At 35.6% G+C, this 23,603-nt stretch overlaps 1 protein-coding gene across 1 annotated transcript in view; it reads right to left on the reverse strand.

The window, feature by feature from the left end:
* Window positions 1-463: 463 nt before the first annotated feature.
* LOC128706355 (platelet-derived growth factor receptor alpha-like) overlaps window positions 464-23,603 on the reverse strand; it is a gene marked incomplete at its 3' end in the record, with an annotated part of 38,692 nt that continues 15,552 nt past the window's right edge. Inside the window, exons 6-12 of the mRNA XM_070081308.1 lie at window positions 22,657-22,859; window positions 22,037-22,188; window positions 21,226-21,348; window positions 14,646-14,857; window positions 7,801-7,906; window positions 5,492-5,641; window positions 464-660 (exon numbers count right to left, since the gene is read on the reverse strand). Coding sequence (XP_069937409.1) covers window positions 464-660; window positions 5,492-5,641; window positions 7,801-7,906; window positions 14,646-14,857; window positions 21,226-21,348; window positions 22,037-22,188; window positions 22,657-22,859 — 1,143 coding nt within the window. The remainder of the gene's footprint in view (window positions 661-5,491; window positions 5,642-7,800; window positions 7,907-14,645; window positions 14,858-21,225; window positions 21,349-22,036; window positions 22,189-22,656; window positions 22,860-23,603) is intronic.

Below are 23,603 nucleotides of genomic sequence, written 5' to 3' on the forward strand. Positions count from 1 at the left end.
TGTCCTAAGGTTTGTAGGTTCGAGTCTCCTTCAGCCAGAGATCAGTGTTTGCATCGAACACTGACTTCTTTGTTATGGAGTGAACAACTTTTCAAGTTATACTTGAGCCAGCTTCTTGTCTTAAGATCATTGTTGATGTTCATATCTTCTGTTTCGAAAATGAAACTTCTGAGAATCTCAGCGAAATGCTGTAAGGTGATCAGGAAAGAGTGTTTTTTTAGTAATGGAATAACATGAATATGAGGGAGGCATTACCCTGAAGGATCCAAAGACACTTGGCTGGTCACTGGCTAAGAATTTGTCTGCCGACAACTTTACAAGTGGCATTAAAGACGAGCGCTCACAGACATTTTATTACTTGAACTTTCAACCCTTTCTCACTGAACACAATCAGTAGACATTTACAAATTTGCTGTACTTTCTGTGACTATGAATAATACTTCAATAACAAAATGCTACAAACCTGGGGATTTCATTAAGTTGAGAACTAAACTCATCAGCCATTGGACCTGAAGTTCCACAGGAGAATTTCTTTGTCATGTAATGAGGATTGGACACTCCAGTCATAGTAAGTTGATCACTACCTTCACCTGAGTATCTTACCATTTCTGGTGATTTCATTTTCAGGTAGCTGTTCTCAGTGTTCCTATCATCAGCTTTCTGTTGATTAAAAAATTAGAAGCAGATTTTTTACTATAAAGACCGACTCGTTTAATAATTCAAAATTAGTCAATAAAAATTTACATGCATAATTTACTAAGAAAAATATGTAAATCAATTACTGTAGATAGTGTCTAGAAACATAATCTATGGATGCAGCACAGCTTTTGTGTTAATAGCTAGTTACAGCAATTATACATGATTCAATATTTCCTTAATTCACAAAATCAGTATCATTTTCATTCACATCATCTAAATTTGCAGGAATTAAGATGACTATTTAAGAAAGTTTAACATAAGAACATAAGAAGAACATAAGAAAGAAGGAACACTGCGGCAGGCCTACTAGCCTATACGAGGCAGGTCTAATTCTCCCACCGGCTTAAGCCAATGCCTTGACCTAGTGAAGTCAGACACGTCACATAAGGCCTCCGACTTAGAAGCACAAGCTATTCAAGTCCAACTCACACCCACCGACACCCACTCATATACGCTGAGGCCAATGGTCACCTGCGGTCATACCTGTCCTAAGCTCTGGGAGTTAGTGTGGGGTGTTACTAAGCACCATGGCTTGTTGTAGTGTTTTAGGTTAAAGTGTTGAAGAAGGACGTTCTACTTCTTCAGGAAGAAAATAGGAGACTGAAGCTTCACCTATATGAGTTTGGCAGCGAGTATGAGAAGGGTTTAGCTGGTAAGGAGGAAATGGTAACTAGCAATGATAGTGGCAGCCGCTTTAATTAAGTGGCACGTGGTTCACAGTTCAGGAAGAATGAAGATAAGGAGGGTTAACAGAGACGTGAAGGTAGAAAATCGATTCTCTGTTCTCCAGGAAGAGTGCGCTTTAATGGTTAGTGAGGTTGGAGGTACCAATGATTCCCCTGCTAATCAAGGTAAGAGTATCTTAATAGTAGATGATTCTCATGTAAGATATTTGGACCGTGCTTTTTGTAACAGAGACAGAAAGGTCAGACAGAAAGTGTGCCTTCCAGGAGCTGGTGTTGGTGACATAGTCAGCAGGATGGATAATATTATGTCAGGAAATGGGAACAAGCCCATTATCTGTCTTAGTGCTGGGGGTAATGACACTGGGAAGGGCAGGAGAGAGGAGCTGCTAGATAAGTACAGGTCAGCCATAGAAGCAGTTAGGTCTAACGGAGGGATCCCAGTCATGTGTAGCATCTTGACTAGAAAGGGAGTGGGCAATGAATGGATGTCTAGGGCAATTGGTATAAATTGCTGGCTAGATAGGTACTGCAAGGAACTTGCAATACCATTCATTGCTAACTGGGACCTATTCTTTGGCAAACGTGATATGTATGCAAGGGATGGAGAAGGAGTCGTTGCATTAGCCAATTCGATTGCGAGGGTAATTGATGACTTGTCTAGTAATTTAAACTGATAGATTATAGAGGTATGGGTGTTTGTGGGAAACAATCAGGCTTCAGCATTAGGGTTAAAAACAGTAGTTATTACTTGGATACCTCAGGGAAATGTTTAAAAGAAAATATTCAAAATAAAGTTGCTAGGAATGGCAAATCAATTGATCAATAAAAAAAGAGAGATAGCAGAGGGCAACAAGGGACTAGCTCCCTTAAGGTTTATTATACAAATAGTAGGAATTTAAGAAATAAGATAGATGAGCTAAGATTACTTGCAAGTGTAGGTAATATAGATATTATTGGTATAACAGAGACCTGGTTCAACCTGAAAGATAGAGAAATGCTTTCTGAATGCAACATACAGGGTTACAAATTATTCCACACTGATAGGTCAACAGGAAGGGTGGTGGAGTGGCGATGTTGGTCAGAGAAAATTTAAATTGTTGTCTTAGATATGATATAAGATTAGAAACATCGAACACAGAATCTCTTTGGCTACAGTTTCTCGAGGGTACTGACAAATTAATTTTGGGTGTGATTTATAGGCTCCCAAACCTTGATAAGGAGTGCAGTAAGCGGTTATGGGACGAAATTCATAAGGCATCTAGATATGAAAATGTTGTGATAATGGGAGATTTTAACTTTAGACAAATTGATTGGAACAATATGACAGGAAATCTTGAGTTTAGTGACTTTCTTGATGCAGTTCATGATTGTTTTTTAGAGCAGGTTGTGACAGAACCAACTAGAGGAAAATCTGCTTGACTTGGTTCTTGCCAACAAAGATTCACTAATTAATATTCTTGAGGTTAATGATGAGCTTGGGGAAAGTGATCACAAATCACTTAGTTTCAATATATCTTGGAATTACCCAGATAACTGCAATCAAATCTCTGTCCCAGATTTTCGCTTGACCGACATCATGGGATTGAAAAATTACCTGGGTGGGCTAAATTGGGATGTCCTGACTATGGGTCAGGTAGGTGATCTTGGTTGCCAATGTGACGCTTTTCAGAGCATAGTTCTAGCTGCCCAAACAACTTTTGTTCCTAGTAGGGAAATTAGTTCTAACAAAAATTATCCCAAATGGATGAACAATAGATTAAAGCATCTCATTGGTCAATAGAGAGGCATATATAAGCGTATCAAAAGAGGGGATGGGCAGTTAAGAAATCAATATATTCAATTAAAGAGAGAAATAAAGAAAGGAATAAGAAAAGTGAAAAGGGATTATGAGGCTAAGGTTGCAAGTGATTCAAAGACTAACCCAAAAAGGTTTTTTCAGGTATACAGAAGTAAAATTAGGGACAAGATACGCCCACTTAAGAGTAACTCTGGTCAGATCACTGACAGTGATAAGGATATGTGTGAAATTTTCAGTTCTTACTTCCTCTCAGTTTTTACCCAGGAAAATGCTAGCAAAATTCCAGAAATAATAGATTATGTAGAACAGGACGATAATAAACTATGCACGATTGCGGTAACTAGTGACATGGTCCTCAGACAAATAGAGAAATTAAAACCTAACAAATCCCCAGGCCTTGATGGACTGTTTGCAATGGTGTCAAAGGAATGTAAAGAAGAACAGCACGACACGGCACCAGATCCAGCAGCACAAGCTAGTCAGGTCCAACTCACACCCACCCACACCCACTCATGTATTTATCTAACCTATTTTTAAAACTACACAACGTTTTATCCTCAATAACTGTACTCGGGAGTTTGTTCCACTCATCCACAACTCTATTACCAAACCAGTGCTTTCCTATATCCTTCCTGAATCTTAATTTTTCCAATTTGAAACCATTGCTGCGAGTCCTGTCTTGGCTGGAAATTTTAAGCGCACTATTTACATCTCGTTTATTTATTCCTGTTTTCCATTTATACACCTCGATCATATCCCTCCTAATTCTACGCCTTTCGAGAGAGTGCAGATTCAGGGCCCTCAGTCTATCCTCATTCGGAAGATTTCTGATACACTGGATGATCTTTGTCATTCTCCTCTGTACGTTTTCCAGAGCTTTTATATCCATTCTGTAATACGGTGACCCGAACTGAGCAGCATAGTCTAAATGAGGCCTAACCAAGGATATTCAGAGTTGAAGAACAACCTGAGGACTTCTATTATTTATACTTCTAGATATGAAGCCAAGAATTTTCTTAGCTTTATTGCAAACACTAATGCACTGTTGTCTTGGTTTTAGATTGCTGCTAATCAGAACTCCTAAATCCTTTTTGCAATCAGTAGTATTAAGGTCTACATTATTTAGTTTATATGTGGTATGGTTATTTTCCTGTCCATCATTTAGAAATTTGCGTTTGTCTGTATTAAACTGCATCTGCCACTTCTCCGACCATTGCATCAGTCAATTCAAATCATCCTGGAGTGCTTTAGTATCCTCAACAGAATGAATTAGACGGCCTATTTTGGTGTCATCAGGAAATTTGCTTATGTCGCTATTTATTCCCTCATCTATGTCGTTTATATAAATTGTGAACAACAACGGGCCCAACACTGACCCCTGTGGAACACCGCTTGTGACGTTCCCCGATTCTGTTTTCTCCCCATTTATGCAAACTCTCTACTGTCTATTTGTCAGTAATGCCTCTACCTAGAAAAAAAATTCTCCTTGTCTTCCGTGTGCCTTAAGTTTCCTCAGTAGCCTCTGATGTGGAACTCTATCGAAAGCTTTACTGAACTCCATATACACAATATCATACTCATTACCATGATCTACCTCCTCAAACACTTTAGTGAAAAAAGTTAGTAAATTCGTAAGACAGGAACGTTCCTTTGTAAAACCGTGTTGAGATTCATTAATCAATCTGTGCCTATCAAGATGGCAACGAATTGCTTTTGCAATTATTGATTCCATAAATTTTTTCCCTATGGGGGTAAGGCTTATTTGGCTATAGTTCGAAGTCAAAGACCTGTCACCTGCCTAATAAATAGGTATTACTTATGCCATTTTCCACTTATCAGGCACTATGTCAGTATGTAGTGATATGTTGAAAAGATTAGCGAAAGGAATGCTAAGTTCCTCTTTACATTCCTTTAACACCCTTGCAAACAGTTCATCAGGGCCTGGGAATTTATTAGGTTTTAATTTCTCTATTTTTCTGAGGACCGTGTCACTAGTTACCGCAATTTTGCATAGTTTATTATCGTTCTGTTCTACATAATCTATTGTTTATTGAAATTTGCTAGTATTTTCCTGGGTAAAACCTGAGAATAAGTAAGTATTGAAAATTTCACACATATTCTTATCACTGTCAGCGAACTGACCTGAGTTACTCTTAAGTGAGTGTATATTGTCCCTTATCTTACATTCCTTTCTGTAACTTAAATTCATAATGTAACTAATATAATACAAAAATTGTGAAATAATATAAGTATGCATGATACAAAAAATATTCAAGAGAAGTTTAACGAGTTTTGATATATGATTCACCTCTACGTTGATGTACACAGTCCTGGCATCATCATCTTGCCGGTGGAGGTTGTCATAATCAGGACTTGACATCATGTTCAGATAATCAGTTTCTGTGTTGAACCGCTGCTCATTCATCCTCAGATACGGATTATTCATTTCCAAATAATGCTGAAAATCAGACAATTAATTATATGAGCATTTACTCAACTGTCTTCTTCAACCTTTAGAAGAAATCATGTTTGATAGAAAATGAGGGCAACAGTATTTCCATGGATGAAGATCTTTCCAACAGAATCAAGAGACTACATAATAGGGTTTATATGTATACAAAGAGGTGAATGCCTTTCACATATAACATTGAAGGCTACAGTTTTGACTTTTGCCCGTCAACTGGTTTCCTAAAAATGTTCTTAATCTTGATGTTGTTGTTGTTGAGGTTCGCTGGTACTACCGGTGAGGGTTTTCTCCAGATGACGACCCGGTCTTGGCTCCCAGCATTACCAAGTAAAATTCCAATTAATATAATTCCTTTATGAAAAATGAAAATGCTGCTATCTGAATTTACATTATGTTACTTGTAGATTAAGAAGAGACCAATCATTTTTATTACTGAATTTCTGGATTTCTGTTTAGCTCTAATGATTTAAGATTGATGCAATCTTAAATTCATTAGAGCTAAACAGTGGAAGATAAAAATAAGAGTTTTTTTATATTTAGTACATATTTTTTAGCCTAAACCCACTATTTGTTAAAGAAATATTATTTTGTTTTATGTGTTGACATATGAACATATTTTGACCAATGTAAGTTAATTTTATTGTAACACAATTAAAATATATCATAGTCCGCTATTTTATGTTTGAAGGAAACACAAGAAGTTTGGCAGCGATGAATGTCAGAGGTTATCCCAGTGTAAAATATCGTGGAAGACTAATATAAGGAGAAGCTTATGAAACTGATCTATGAATATAAAACTGATGGAACCATTACTGTAGAGGGAAATGTTGGGAGAAAACTTGAGTGGAGAATTGTAGACGATTTATTGTTCACTACAAGAATTATGTACATGTTCCCCAGAATAAGGGAAGCGTATGGACAGTTTAACTTATCATCACTGATCGCATCTTTCTGAGGATCGTATAACACCCAATTAAGCAGTGTGAGTACAACTTGGTGAGTGCAAGTCAGTCAGTACAACTCGGCGAGTACAATTGTTGAATATAATTTGGTTAATATGCAAAAAGACTGTTAGCTAACAAGTCACAGGTGGAAAGAGGTGCAGGCAAACACGTATTTCCACAGTTGGATATTCTTAAAATTGTTTTCAATTTTGCTGTTGCTGTTATTGTTATATTTATTACTTTTAATGTTGGTTTAACTGCTGTTTTATTGTTGTTATTCTTGTACTTTTTTCTTCTTTTTCAATTTTAGTAAAATCTTATTTTCCGAAGATGGAATTTAAGTACCGTATTAAAGAGGAACATTTAAGTGTTGAGTTTCATCTAATCATTAGAATAAAATCAATCATTTGTGAATGACTTAAATACTGGTCAGTCTTACTACAGAACAGTTTGTATTGATTTTGACTTGTGTAAGTCCCAAGTCGCTTCCTCCGGTTTGTTTCAACACTTCAACGATGATAAGTTGATTATGTAATTTCTGAGCATCTTGGTTATTGGATTCTCTAAGAGTATGTCTCTTCGGTTTGTCGTGATAAAGAGTTTCTTATTGACTTTAACTAAGAATTATGTTTGTCTTAACTTACCGTTGACATTGAAAGAATTGAGATCACTATCAGTGTGATAACTTGTGAATACCTCTTTTTATTTGCTTTATGTCATTAATGCTAATAAATAACCGCAACTTATGCAGCACTATCTGTATCGTTGCTACAGTGTGTTATGAGGTACACTGGGCTGGGGTTATACTGTTCGGATGACATCTTTCTCGAATCCGAATCGCACAGTGACAGAAACACATCTAGTTATTTTTGTGGTTGTGTTAAACATAATGTTCTCAGTTTGTTTTTCCTGCACCTGTGAAGCTCGAGACAAACATTTTATTTTCACAATCAGGTTTCATCTCTATTAGATCAACAGTTCACAGAAGGACCCTGTAAATGTTGTTACATCCTTATTGTTAGTGTTATTATAAATTAACTCCTATGTACTAGTACGTAATTATAGAACAAGAAGAACATAAACCTATATAACACTGAGTATCACATAAAAAGGATGCCCCAGCACAGATTTTTAAAATACTTAAAAGTATTCAAACAATTTCCAATTCACATAATGTGGGGCAAACTATTTAAGTTTACAACTTACTCCTGTAAGATCTGGCAACATAAGAGCAGCAAGATGTTCAGCAGCTTGAGAGAAGCTTGGCCGGTTTATGGGTTCCTTTTCCCAACACTGGATTAGCACATCATATCTGGAAATGGAGAATAAAGAATACTGTGTCTTGAGCACTTCACAACTAAACCACTAATTGGATAGGACATTTTAGGTTAAATTTCAGTCTAAACACGTATTAATAATAGTCTAGAACAAACAAAATAGCTGTCTAAAGTTTCCTCTTCATATTCTGGGATATTTTTTTTTTAATAATTGAGTGTGTAATAGCTGTTATTACTGCTAGACATTAAGCAATAAAATTTCATAAATCAAGAGAATGAACAGCACAGTTTGGTTGAAGACTTTTGTTTAAGAGAGAAACTCACAAATGACTGAGTTATCACATATAATGAAACGAGTAGGATACTGATACATATGAAATCTAAATTTTGAAACGACTCATGGATAGTGATTCAACAAAATGGAACTACAAATGTGGCATCACATTGTGCCACATTCCCAGTGGTAATGTTGTTACCATGTACGCCTGGCAGAGCTGTATACGCCTGGCATTGCTGCCCACCGAAGCCTTTCTGACCCGACATATACCACACACCACAATAATCTTATTGTATAAATGTTGGTAGAATTACCGACAATATGTAAAGTAAAAGGACACGGCTTGACGAAGCTCCTGGAGAGCGAAACGTTGCCACAATAAAATGTCATATTAGTTGCACTTGTGTCCTTTTACCTTACACAATAATCTTAGCAAGAATTCATGCACTTGTGTATGTGCGGAGATCAGGAAATGTACCCTAACTGGAAAAGTCTGTGATGTTATACATAGAAATGTTTCTGATGGGTAACAAGTCTCGGTTTTTAAATTCATCTCATATACCCTATTACTGTCACCCTTAAACAACCAGTGCTGAGCAGAAAGATAAGGTGGAAATCAGATTTTTAGAAACATGCAGACTGAAGTAGGATACAGGCAAGATGTGAGTACAGTATACCTGTGGGACATGGGATAAGTTCCTTGGATGGAAGTCCAGGATCACATGCAACCTGTTTTTTTCTAAACATCATATTTCTTGTGCAAGAATGAACACTGCTTCTAAAAATGACATTCAACTAGCAAGGTGCTTCTGAATTTGCAAAAAGGATATAAAACTTTGGACAGGTATCAGAAAAGTACTCAGGAGGGTGTTAAATAATAAGCAAGAAAACAAAGAGGAACTCTTGGACAGTCTACCCAAGATATATAGAACATGGGAGGAAGGGAGAGGAGTAAAACTTTAAATACAGAATATTAACACATACTACAACAGATGACTCGGAAATAGTCACCCACTGTAAAAATACAGGAAACAAAAAACATCTGCTCTCCTTACCCCTACTCATAGTGATAACCCAGACTCAGTCCCCAGCCCTAGTACTGATTCAGATTCAGCCCCCAGCCCTAATACTGATTCAGACTCAGCCAACAGCCTTAGTACTAATCCATACTCTGGTAAAGACTCTACCACAGCCACAACTAAACCTTAAAGTTTAAACCACCATTACACAAAAAAACAATCCACAATACAGATGTAGTAGAGGTCTTCTACCAGGGAAAATGTTGGCCTGGAAATAGATAGTGGTGACTCTGGCTTGACTACTGACGATTGTAGTGCAGTCCTACAAACCGCACAAAATGAGAACACATCTATCACAAATTCTATCCAACCAAAAGAAAAATGGTGCAGATTGTTTGCATGTGGCATCTGTAAGCATGGAATATCAGGAATAACAAATGGGACATGCAACTTTGAGCATCCCACAAAATATCACGACCTCCTGTCTAATGAAGTGTGTCTTTCTACCTCCTGCAAATTCTTTCACCCGAAAATTGCCACTCCTCTGTCCTCCAAAAACAATGCTTCAACGTCAACTGCCCTGTATACCATCTAAAAGGAACCCCATAAAACAAACCATAGTAGTTACGACAACCCCACTGCAAGTGATTTTTTAGTGGCAGCAAACGAAGCAAGAAAATGGAAGGAAATAACCAAAATAGTAGACCACCTTGAACTTTGTTGGACAGGAGTCACAACCAGTGGCCCACCTGGTCCTCCAGAACTTCAGCTGCTGATGCCAACAACAAAATCTCCCAACAAACACACAATATGACTTCATTTATATTTGCTAATATACAGGGCCTTAAGCCATCCACTACCAACAAAATATCTTTCATCAGTGGACTAAAAGAGGAATCATATTCGATGTTTGTAGCCTTCACAGAGACCCACACAAAGAAATATGGATAAATGGGTAAAACATTTTTAGATGCGACAGAAAGAACAGGTAACAAGGGGAGGTTGACCTTTATGTCAAAGAGTCGCTTATTTGCACAGAGATGCTGAACACCACAAATGATGTAGTTGAAGTTCGAGAACCAGAACCTAGTCATTGTGGTTGTATATAAGCCACCAGATGCAACTTCCCAACAGTTCAAGGAACAGCTACTGAAAATCGATTACTGTCTGGAAAGCTTTGCTGTCCCATCCCCGAACATCGTGCTGCTTGGTAATTTCAGTCTAAGGGATACAAAAGCGAAGAATGATGTTATAGTAAATGAAAATCACAGTGCAGATGAAAATCACACACACATGAACTGCTAAATCTCTGCAATAAACACTCTAAGTCAGCAGACAGTGGAGCCAACATGACTGGAAAATACATTTGACATCATTTTGGCAATTAATGAGAACCTGTTAAGAAATATAACAATAAAAAAAGTCTAATTCCGATCACAATCTAATCGAAGTTCAGACTTACATGCACAAGGGCCAAGACCAGCAAAATGCACGCAGCCATGAAGATGTCTTTACCACATTCATATTCAATAACATGAACATCAGCTGGGATCAGGTGAACCTTTACTTAAATGAAATATGTTAAGAAGATATCTTAAATAACATTGATCCAAACCAGTGCCTTGAAAGGATCAGCTTTCTGGTAGCTGAAGGAATATTCCTCTAAGAAAAAGAAGAGAAGTAAACTGGACACAGAAAGATGTTCACTCTACAGAAGACGACATCGAGTCACCGAGCTTGTCATAAACGTTACATTATCTGGTATAGGGAAAAAAGCGCTGACAAATAAAGTGAAAAGTATTGAGCTTAAGTTCAAGGATTCATTTCAGGATCCAGGAGAGACAGAAGGAGCTAGAAGAGATTAGTAAAACTGGAAGAAATTCAAAATATTTCTTTTCATATATAAAAAGAAGGGCAAAAATCACATCTTATATTGGGTTCTTGCTCAGACAAAATGGGGCTTACACAGATGACAGCAAAGAAATGAGTGATACACTGAAATCTCAATACCACTCTGTGTTCAGAGAGCCACTAAACAGCCTGAAGAACGACAGTCCAAATGATATTTTCATGAATGAGCCTCGAAACTCCGTCAATGCACGCCAAATACCGGACTTTACAATAACTACATTGGACTTTGAGAAAGCCATTCACAACATGCCCATGCACTCAGACCCAGTCCCAGAATCGTGGAATTCTGTGTTTATTAAGAACTACAAGAAACCCTTTTCGTGTGCTATGGTGAAGGAGCATAGACATGGGTGAAATTCCAGTCACTAAAAACAGCAGATATATACAGACTAAGTAAAGCTAGCAGCAAAGCAATAGCTAAGAACTATAGACCGCTTTAACGTCCAACATCATAAAAATCTTTGAAAGAGTACTAAGAAACGTGATTGCAAACCACTTGGATTCCCAAAAACTGCACAATCCAGGGCAACATGGGTTCCAAGCTGGTGGCTCGTGCCTCTCACAACTACTGGACCACTTTGATATGGTTTTCGATGCACTGGAAGACAAACGGAGTACAAATGTAATGTACACATATTTTGCAAAAGCCTTTAACAAGTGTGATAATGGTGTAAGATCACACAAAATGCGTGCTAAAGTTAAAACTGGCAAAATGGGCAGATGGACCTTCAACAAAGAGAAGTAGTAGAAAGAGTTAAATCGGAAGCTGCCATAGGAAAAGCTCTGTTCCACAAGGCACAGTACTCGTTCCTATCTTGTTCCTCACCCTCATATCAGACAGAGATGTCATCCATTGCAGACGATATTAGGATCTACATGACACTGTCATTCACTGAGAACAGAGTAAACCTCCAAGAGCAGAAAAGTAATGTGAAGGACCTGGTAGGCATAATGTCTGAGGATCTCACCTTGAAAGATAATAACAGTGCCACTATCACATCTGCGAAGAAAATGATTGGATGGATAATGAGAACGTTCTAAACAAGAGATGCCAAGCAAATGATGATCTTTTTAAATCACTTGTTCTGTCTTGCCTGGAATACTGCTGTACATTAACATCCCCATTTAAAGCATATGAAATTGCAGATCTCAATAATGTACAGAGAACCTTTACTACACATATTAGTTCCATCAAACACCTTAATTACTGGGAATGCTTAGAAGCACTTGACTTGTACTCAGTCAAGTGCGAGAGAGAGGTACATCAAAATCTATACTTGGAAATTACTCCCTACGAAAGCAAAAAAAAAAAAAAACTGGGCAGGCGGTGCAAAATACCCCCAATGAAAAGTAGGGGTACCATTGATACACTAAGAGAAAACACAATAAGTGTCCAGGGCTCAAGATTGTTCAACATCCTCCCACCAGGCATAAGGGGAATTACCAATGGACCTCTGGCTGCCTTCAAGAGGGAGCTTAACAGATACTTTAAGTTGATGCCGGATTTATCGGGCTGTGGTTCGTATGTTGAACTACGTGCGGCCAGCAGTAACAGTCTGGTTGATCAGGTCCTGTCCACCTGGATGCCTGGTCGTGGACCGAGCCGTGGGGGCATTGAACCACGGAGTACCCTCCAGGTAGACCCTCAAGGTAGGTATTTCATTGTCCAAGGATTCATAGTATTTCAACGTTTTTATTTATAGTTGTTCCTATTATTATTAGAGTAAATAGGCTATTACAAAATTAGAGATATTATCAGATTTGGGATGAATTACTACCGGTTAATTTTCTGATCAATCAACTGGTCCCAACTGATCTGGAATGTTCATGAACTCATTAATTCAAATATTTGGAGCAATCCAATAGTCGAGGTTCAGCGGAAATACAACAATAATAGAAAATGTTGATGAAATAATCAAAGCAAATCAAATAATAATCAAAATTATCTATATAAACTGAAAAGATCAACAACGCAGAAGTTATAAGGTACTAAAACTGTGGTCCAAAAATATGACATAATAAGGTGCTATTGGTTCCTTTAATAAATACTTGTATAATAGTACTAACACTTGTATAATACTTGTATAATAGTACTAACACTTGTATAATACTTGTATAATAGTACTAACACTTGTATAATACTTGTATAATAGTACTAACACTTGTATAATACTTGTATAATAGTGCTAACACTTGTATAATACTTGTATAATAGTACTAACACTTGTATAATACTTGTATAATAGTACTAACACTTGTATAATACTTGTATAATAGTACTAACACTTGTATAATACTTGTATAATAGTACTAACACTTGTATAATACTTGTATAATAGTACTAACACTTGTATAATACTTGTATAATAGTGCTAACACTTGTATAATACTTGTATAATAGTGCTAACACTTGTATAATACTTGTATAATAGTGCTAACACTTGTATAATACTTGTATAATAGTACTAACACTTGTATAATACTTGTATAATAGTGCTAACACTTGTATAATACTTGTATAATAGTACTAACACTTGTATAATACTTGTATAATAGTACTAACACTTGTATAATACTTGTATAATAGCACTAACACTTGTATAATACTTGTATAATAGTACTAACACTTGTATAATACTTATATAATAGTGCTAATACTTGTATAATACTTGTATAATAGTACTAACACTTGTATAATACTTGTATAATAGTACTAACACTTGTATAATACTTGTATAATAGTACTAACACTTGTATAATACTTGTATAATAGTACTAACACTTGTATAATACTTGTATAATAGTACTAACACCGAGCGACACAACATAACCTGTGTATACTAACATAGTATTGAGATAAATAGTGTAATGCATAGAACTTAAGTAATGTGTGAAGGAAACAGGAAAAGTTACTACAATATATTAGTGCCATTTATTGTTTATAATTTTCAGACAATAATATACATGTGGCAAAAATACTTCAAAAGTAATAGTTTCTTATGAGGACGAAAGATTTGATAACCAGTGTAGCCACAGGGGTCATATAATAATAATAATAATAATAATAATAATAATAATAATAATAATAATAATAATAATAATAATAATAATAATAATAAGAAGAAGAAGAAGAAGAAGAAGAAGAAGAAGAAGAAGAAAGGATATTAACTCCTCCCTCCTACCTAGGACATGCCTCTGCCAAGTATTCTTGTTTTCTCTTCTTTTTCTCACTTGTTCTCATACAACATACATCTGGAAGTTTTTACAGTGTCTTTTTTAGAAACTCCACATTATTATAATAATTATTATTATTATTATTATTATTATTAATAGTAGTAGTAGTAGTAGTAGTAGTAGTAGTAGTAGTAGTAGTAGTAGTAGTAGTAGTAGTAGTAGTAGTAGTAGTGGTAGTAGTAGTAGTAGATTATTTCTGAGGTAAAGTGCTACGTCTGTTTTGGTTCTACAACGTCAGTGAACTGAGAAAAGTTGGTTGTAATTAGTATAAAACTGTACATCATGTCCACACATTATTCATGCTGTCAAACACATCATTAACTGAATACAAACATTTGTTGGTTGGCATATTTTGGTTTTTCCATGCGGTAGCCGTTTTCCAGCAAGTTAAAGAAGTCCTTGTTGACCTCTATACCAGGGTAAGGTGTTGACCCTAAAGAGAATATTTCCCACAAGGTGACGCCAAAGGCCCACACATCACTCTGGACGCTGAATATAAGATCACGGATAGCTTCCACTGACAGCCATTTAATTGGCATTAAATCCTGAAACAAAATGAATTGTGTTTTAGCTAATACAACTTGAAAGGAAGATAAGGAATTTATTAGGCTACGTAAGATTCGAAGGAAGCCTGACAAGTATTTTCTGAGGCGTGTCTTAGTCATATGAAGTTCCATCCCTGGAGCTTTTGGACAACTGGTCAAGGCCTTCAGCTGGCATACAAGTATGCTTTTTAAATATGGTATATATATATATATATATATATATATATATATATATATATATATATATATATATATATATATATATATATATATATATATATATATATATATATATATATATATATATATGTCGTGCCGAATAGGTAAAACGGGTCAGTTAGCCAGAACTCATTTAAAATTAAGTCATTTCTAAAATTTTCTCATATACGTTTAAAGATATATTTTTTTCATTAATGTTGATGTAAAAATTTATAATTTTGCACCAAAAGGAACTTAGAAAACTTACCTAACCTTATTATAACAAGCGTAATTTATTTTAGCTTAACCAAACAAAATATATTTTAGATTTGTTTACAGTAATTTAATACTAAACAAACACAGTGATATATATTTTTTTCGTTAGGTTCAGAATGATTTTGGCGAAATTATTGCATACACAAATTTTCACTTGTCCTATATGGCAAGATGAGCGTTGCTATTTAAGCCAAGATGCCAAGTTCTGCCTATTCGGCACGACATACATATATATATATATATATATATATATATATATATATATATATATATATATATATATATATATATATATATATATATATATATATATATATATATATATATATATATATATATATATATATATATATATATATATATATATATATATATATATATATATATATATATATATATATATATATATATATATATATAGTAGGTAGTAGGTTGGTAGACAGCAACCACCCAGGGAAGTACTACCGTCCTGCCAGATGACATATATATATATATATATATATATATATATATATATATATATATATATATATATATATATATATATATATATATATATATATATATATATATATATATATATACATATATATATATATATATATATATATATATATATATATATATATATATATATATATATATATTATATATATATATATATATATATATATATATATATATATATATATATATATATATATATAGTAGGTAGTAGGTTGTGAAACAGAAACCTGTAACTGTTTTGCATGATGGTAGGATTGCTGGTCTCTTTTTCTGTCTCATAAACACGCTAGATAACAGGGATATCTTGCTACTCCTACTTACACTTTGGTCACACTTCACAGACACGCACATGCATATATATATATATACATACATCTAGGTTTTTCTCCTTTTTCTAAATAGCTCTTGTTCTTCTTTATTTCTTCTATTGTCCATGGGGAAGTGGAAAAGAATCTTTCCTCTGTAAGCCATGCGTGTCGCATGAGGCGACTAAAATGCCGGGAGCATTGGGCTAGTAACCCCTTCTCCTGTAGACACTTACTAAAAAAGAGAAGAAGAAAAACTTTATAAAACTGGGATGCTTAAATGTGCGTGGATGTAGTGCGGATGACAAGAAACAGATGATTGCTGATGTTATGAATGAAAAGAAGTTGGATCTCCTGGCCCTAAGCGAAACAAAGCTGAAGGGGGTAGGAGAGTTTCAGTGGGGGGAAATAAATGGGATTAAATCTGGAGTATCTGAGAGAGTTAGAGCAAAGGAAGGGGTAGCAGTAATGTTAAATGATCAGTTATGGAAGGAGAAAAGAGAATATGAATGTGTAAATTCAAGAATTATGTGGATTAAAGTAAAGGTTGGATGCGAGAAGTGGGTCATAATAAGCGTGTATGCACCTGGAGAAGAGAGGAATGCAGAGGAGAGAGAGAGATTTTGGGAGATGTTAAGTGAATGTATAGGAGCCTTTGAACCAAGTGAGAGAGTAATTGTGGTAGGGGACCTGAATGCTAAAGTAGGAGAAACTTTTAGAGAGGGTGTGGTAGGTAAGTTTGGGGTGCCAGGTGTAAATGATAATGGGAGCCTTTTGATTGAACTTTGTATAGAAAGGGGTTTAGTTATAGGTAATACATATTTTAAGAAAAAGAGGATAAAGTATACAAGATATGATGTAGGGCGAAATGACAGTAGTTTGTTGGATTATGTACTGGTAGATAAAAGACTGTTGAGTAGACTTCAGGATGTACATGTTTATAGAGGGGCCACAGATATATCAGATCACTTTCTAGTTGTAGCTACACTGAGAGTAAAAGGTAGATGGGATACAAGGAGAATAGAAGCATCAGGGTAGAGAGAGGTGAAGGTTTATAATCTAAAAGATGAGGCAGTTAGGGAAAGATAGAAACAGCTATTGGAGGATAGATGGGTTAATGAGAGCATAGGCAATGGGGTCGAAGAGGTATGGGGTAGGTTTAAAAATGTAGTGTTAGAGTGTTCAGCAGAAGTTTGTGGTTACAGGAAAGTGGGTGCAGGAGGGAAGAGGAGCGATTGGTGGAATGATGATGTAAAGAGAGTAGTAAGGGAGAAAAAGTTAGCATATGAGAAGTTTTTACAAAGTAGAAGTGATGCAAGGAGGGAAGAGTATATGCAGAAAAAGAGAGAGGTTAAGAGAGTGGTGAAGCAATGTAAAAAGAGAGCAAATGAGAGAGTGGGTGATATGTTATCAACAAATTTTGTTGAAAATAAGAAAAAGTTTTGGAGTGAGATTAACAAGTTAAGAAAGCCTAGAGAACAAATGGATTTGTCAGTTAAAAATAGGAGAGGAGAGTTATTGAATGGAGAGTTAGAGGTATTGGGAAGATGGAGGGAATATTTTGAGGAATTGTTAAATGTTGATGAAGATAGGGAAGCTGTGATTTCGTGTATAGGGCAAGGAGGAATAACATCTTGTAGGAGTGAGGAAGAGCCAGTTGTGAGTGTGGGGGAAGTTCGTGAGGCAGTAGGTAAAATGAAAGGGGGTAAGGCAGCCGGGATTGATGGGATAAAGATAGAAATGTTAAAAGCAGGTGGGGATATAGTTTTGGAGTGGTTGGTGCAATTATTTAATAAATGTATGGAAGAGGGTAAGGTACCTAGGGATTGGCAGAGAGCATGCATAGTTCCTTTGTATAAAGGCAACGGGGATAAAAGAGAGTGCAAAAATTATAGGGGGATAAGTCTGTTGATTATACCTGGTAAAGTGTATAGCAGAGTTATAATTGAAAGAATTAAGAGTAAGACGGAGAATAGGATAGCAGATGAACAAGGAGGCTTTAGGAAAGGTAGGGGGTGTGTGGACCAGGTGTTTACAGTGAAACATATAAGTGAACAGTATTTAGATAAGGCTAAAGAGGTCTTTGTGGCATTTATGGATTTGGAAAAGGCGTATGACAGGGTGGATAGGGGAGCAATGTGGCAGATGTTGCAAGTGTATGGTGTAGGAGGTAGGTTACTGAAAGCAGTGAAAAGCTTTTACGAGGATAGTGAGGCTCAAGTTAGAGTATGTAGGAAAGAGGGAAATTTTTTCCCAGTAAAAGTAGGCCTTAGACAAGGATGTGTGATGTCACCGTGGTTGTTTAATATATTTATAGATGGGGTTGTAAGAGAAGTAAATGCGAGGGTCTTGACAAGAGGCGTGGAGTTAAAAGATAAAGAATCACACACAAAGTGGGAGTTGTCACAGCTGCTCTTTGCTGATGACACTGTGCTCTTGGGAGATTCTGAAGAGAAGTTGCAGAGATTGGTGGATGAATTTGGTAGGGTGTGCAAAAGAAGAAAATTAAAGGTGAATACAGGAAAGAGTAAGGTTATGAGGATAACAAAAAGATTAGGTGATGAAAGATTGGATATCAGATTGGAGGGAGAGAGTATGGAGGAGGTGAACGTATTCAGATATTTGGGAGTGGACGTGTCAGCGGATGGGTCTATGAAAGATGAGGTGAATCATAGAATTGATGAGGGAAAAAGAGTGAGTGGTGCACTTAGGAGTCTATGGAGACAAAGAACTTTGTCCTTGGAGGCAAAGAGGGGAATGTATGAGAGTATAGTTTTACCAACGCTCTTATATGGGTGTGAAGCGTGGGTGATGAATGTTGCAGCGAGGAGAAGGCTGGAGGCAGTGGAGATGTCATGTCTGAGGGCAATGTGTGGTGTGAATATAATGCAGAGAATTCGTAGTTTGGAAGTTAGGAGGAGGTGTGGGATTACCAAAACTGTTGTCCAGAGGGCTGAGGAAGGGTTGTTGAGGTGGTTCGGACATGTAGAGAGAATGGAGCGAAACAGAATTACTTCAAGAGTGTATCAGTCTGTAGTGGAAGGAAGGCGGGGTAGGGGTCGGCCTAGGAAAGGTTGGAGGGAGGGGGTAAAGGAGGTTTTGTGTGCGAGGGGCTTGGACTTCCAGCAGGCATGCGTGAGCGTGTTTGATAGGAGTGAATGGAGACAAATGGTTTTTAATACTTGACGTGCTGTTGGAGTGTGAGCAAAGTAACATTTATGAAGGGATTCAGGGAAACCGGCAGGCCGGACTTGAGTCCTGGAGATGGGAAGTACAGTGCCTGCACTCTGAAGGAGGGGTGTTAATGTTGCAGTTTAAAAACTGTAGTGTAAAGCACCCTTCTGGCAAGACAGTGATGGAGTGAATGATGGTGAAAGTTTTTCTTTTTCGGGCCACCCTGCCTTGGTGGGAATCGGCCAGTATATATATATATATATATATATATATATATATATATATGTGTATATATATATATATATATATATAATATATATATATATATATATATATATATATATATATATATATATATATATATATATATATATATATATATTGTAATGTACAACTCTGATCTCAAAGCATTTGTAAATAATTTTATTCAAAGAATCAGAAATGGCAAAATACTATTTTTAAATTCTCTGGTGCAGATTTGGTAGTTTACTGCAATATTATTCAAGCCCCTTAGATCCACAGAGGACAAAACGTAAGTATAAAATAATTTTAAATGATAGATTCACAGTATGCTGGTTGTATAAAGTTTTTACTGTAGCTGTGTACTACCTACTGTAAGTGACATAACGGAAAGTAAAGCACATTTCTTTAGTGTTAAATCATTGATATAATTTTATTAGGGTTATGGTCATGTACTTAAAAGTGAGAAGATCACTCTAGGAATATTAGGTGTCTAATAAAATATTAAGAACGATAAGCAAAGTGAGGAACCTTGACGTAAACCATTGATAAAATAATACCGAAATTGTGAAAAAAAATATTGTACACAATTGCCAACAGATAAAACAGCGTTTAAATATATTAATTAGGACATTCTAAAAATGCTATTGACAAAATATTTTGTGTAAGAATGGTATATAATACTGACAAGATGAAATTAAGACACATGTGCAACATCTTGGTATCTTAATAAAGATACCCAGATGTTGCACATGTGTTTTAATTTCATCTTGTCGGTATTATATACCATTCTTACACAACTTGTCAGACACTGCAACATCATGGAATCTTGATTCTGAGGACAACTACTACTACAACTAACCCATCTCTTTGGGAAGGACCTACTTCCACTGGGGAATCCCGCCTACCAGTGACTATGCCCTCGTCTGCTACACCTGACGTTACTATATAAGCGCCAGGTTCATTGCTTCTGCTTCAGAATCTCCACGACTACGGTGCTCTTCGCACCTACTCCTAGGTTGAGGGACTGATTACCTCATCTTCTGTACATAGTTCTACTGTCTTCAAGTTATGTCCTAGAATTTGTATTGATAAAGCCACTGGATGGCGAAACGTCTACAATAAAGATACTCAGATGTTGCACATGTGTCTTAATTTCACAAAATATTTTAAACAGAATTTCCAAAAAGCGGAAGTGATAAAACTTCTGTAAGTAAAAAAAAAAAAAGTACATGTACATGCCCATAACTTTGGTATATTTGAACAGCAAAAACATTAAAAAGAATGTAAATGCTTTCTGAAAAAAGGTATTCAAGTTAATCCAAAATTTTTAAGACTTACGAGCAAATTGGTTAATTAATATTCCTAGAAAATATTAGCCATTATTTGTAGATAAGTGCAGGAAGAATACTAGAAAGTCATTACTGCATTTTCTAAATGTTTAACTATTTAGTAAGTTAGTATAGATTTGTAGTTTAACTGAAATTTGCGTTCTAACTTTGGTTTGTAGTCCTCAGTAATAAAACCAACCAATGAAAGTGTCTCTGAAGAAAATTAAGTTTCTTGTAATAAAAATTAAGAAGCTTAGAAATTTAAGAAAGTATTATGAATCAAAATTCTCTCCTGGCCACAGAGAAATATCAAAACATAAGAAGATTCTATATATACATCTCCTTTCTTCATATAGGCATCTTTCTTGTACATTTTTCTTGACAGACCAAAGTCGCTAATTTTTACAACATTGTCATTTGATAGGAGAAGATTTCGTGCAGCCAAATCTCCATGAAGGACCTGAAAGATTAAATTACAAGTATTAGATGTTTCTCTAGGAAACCAACATCTCAAAGTTTTAAAATATATAATACACGTGGTTTACCTCAGTTTGGTCTTATAAAATATAAGGTTTTAATACCACAGTGAGGAAGGTTTGTTCTTGTGAAGTTCAGATAAATCACATTTTGGTTTTATGAACTCTGGGAATAATATCGCTAATGAGCCACAAATACTTAAAAATTGCATGAAGAAGAACACTGATGAAACATCAAACCACATTTAAAATTCACCTGCTTTATCTCATAACTTTTAATCCATTTCATTTATTCAGTACTATTATATTTTCTTAACTGAACCTACCTAGTTCTGGCAGGAAAAATATTGTATTATGGTAGAATTGCTGACAATATGTTAGGTAAAAGGACACAAGTGCAACTAACGTGATGTTTTATTGAGGCAACGTTTCGTTCTCCAAGAGCTTTATCAAGCCGTTACGATGGTAACCGTTTGATAACGGCTCCTGGAGAGCGAAACGTTGCCACAGTAAAATGTCACATTAGTTGTACATATGTCCTTTTACCAGAAAAAATATTGTTAACGGAAACAAATAATGCTTTCGAAGCATATTACATTCACTGGTAATATCTTCATAAAAGATATGGTTAATCAGGGACATACGACAGCAATAAAAGCAAAAGCACAATACCTTTCTGCTGGTGAGATAGTTCATTCCTTGTGTGATCTGCCAAGCCCAGCATACAAGAGTACTTGTGGTGAAGGCAGCGTTAATACCTGGTATGTTACCCTTGTCATGTGAGATATTGTTTCCTTGAAATTCCAAACCTTTCTGCGAATATTCTGGTAGAGAAATAAAGAGAACTTACACTTGATATGAGACGTATGATGAAATATGGAATAAATTATTTTTAACATGTCATCTATTTCTCATATTAATAGGTCGGGTGATAAAAAGGACAATATATATTCTCTTACTCTTTCATTAGCTCTCATCGCTTGCTGTCTTTCAAGAAATGCAGGAAAACTGCCACAAAATAGCAGAATGTGAAAGAACGATTACTTTTCGTGAAGTCATTTTCATTTGAGAAAATATATTATTCGGGACATGTATCTGTCATATGTGAACATCACCTTGACCATTGTACATTACTTCATGCCAGAATATTTTAGTTTAGTTAATTTTTACCTTCAATTCTAATCCCAACAGAAAATGGATTTTAAGTGTTAACTAATGTTCGAACATTAGAAAGTAAAGTTTTTGCTATTGTTATAAACAAAAGGAAAACAACCTAAAAAGCTTAAACTAACCTGTAGGACCGTCACTCATAGAGCATTTTAAACCAGCACTGACCACTGGGTTATCTTCAGCCTGACTTGGAGTGTCGACTACTGTACTTGATCCTCTCATGGATGTCGGATATTGTGGTAATTGAAGTGTTGTCACATTAATCCCAGTAGCACTTGGAACTTCACATCCATCTTTGTCTGTTACTGCTTCAGCTTGATATTCTCTGAAGAGAAAAAGTGGAAATTCAGAGTTACTAACTAAAAAGCTTCAGATAAAATTTAACGACTTAGAAAATTTTAAAGTTTAATGATAATTGACATCAAACAAATACAGGTAATACCCATAGAAATTGAGAAAAATGAGGTGCTAATAAGCCCCTAAAAAGAAGAAGTACAATAACCAAACTCTGATGGAGGAGCGGGGAAGCAGCAGTTTGGTGAGACATTTCAGCATTGATGTCTGTGCACCTGCACCTGTGGCAAGAGAGCTATTGAGCTATTGAATGATGATAAATATTTATTTGTCTTTGGATCGTGCCGAATAGGTAAAACTTGCGATTTTGGCTCAAATAGCAACTCTCTTCTTGCCGAACAAGGCATGCAAAAATTTGTGTATGCAATAATTTCGCAAAAATCATTCTGAATCTAACGAAAACAAACTATATTTCATTGTGTTTTTCATTACTAAATTATTGTTAACTTATGTAAAATATATTTAGTTGGATTAGGCTAAATTAAATTGCGCTTGTTATGATAAGGTTAGGTAAGTATTCTAAGATTCTTTGGGTACAAAATTATTAATTTTTTTTCATGAACATATATGAGAAAAATGTATCTCTCAACGAATGAAAGAAAATTTTAGAAAGATTTAATTTTAAATGAGTTTTTGCTAATTGACGAGTTTTACCTGGTGTATAGACACTGTTTGAGTGCCGCCTATCCATCATGAACACCTGGCATAATGAGCA

The sequence above is a fragment of the Cherax quadricarinatus genome, unplaced genomic scaffold (assembly GCF_038502225.1).
Source record: "Cherax quadricarinatus isolate ZL_2023a unplaced genomic scaffold, ASM3850222v1 Contig2284, whole genome shotgun sequence".
Taxonomy (NCBI): Eukaryota; Metazoa; Arthropoda; class Malacostraca; order Decapoda; family Parastacidae; genus Cherax; species Cherax quadricarinatus.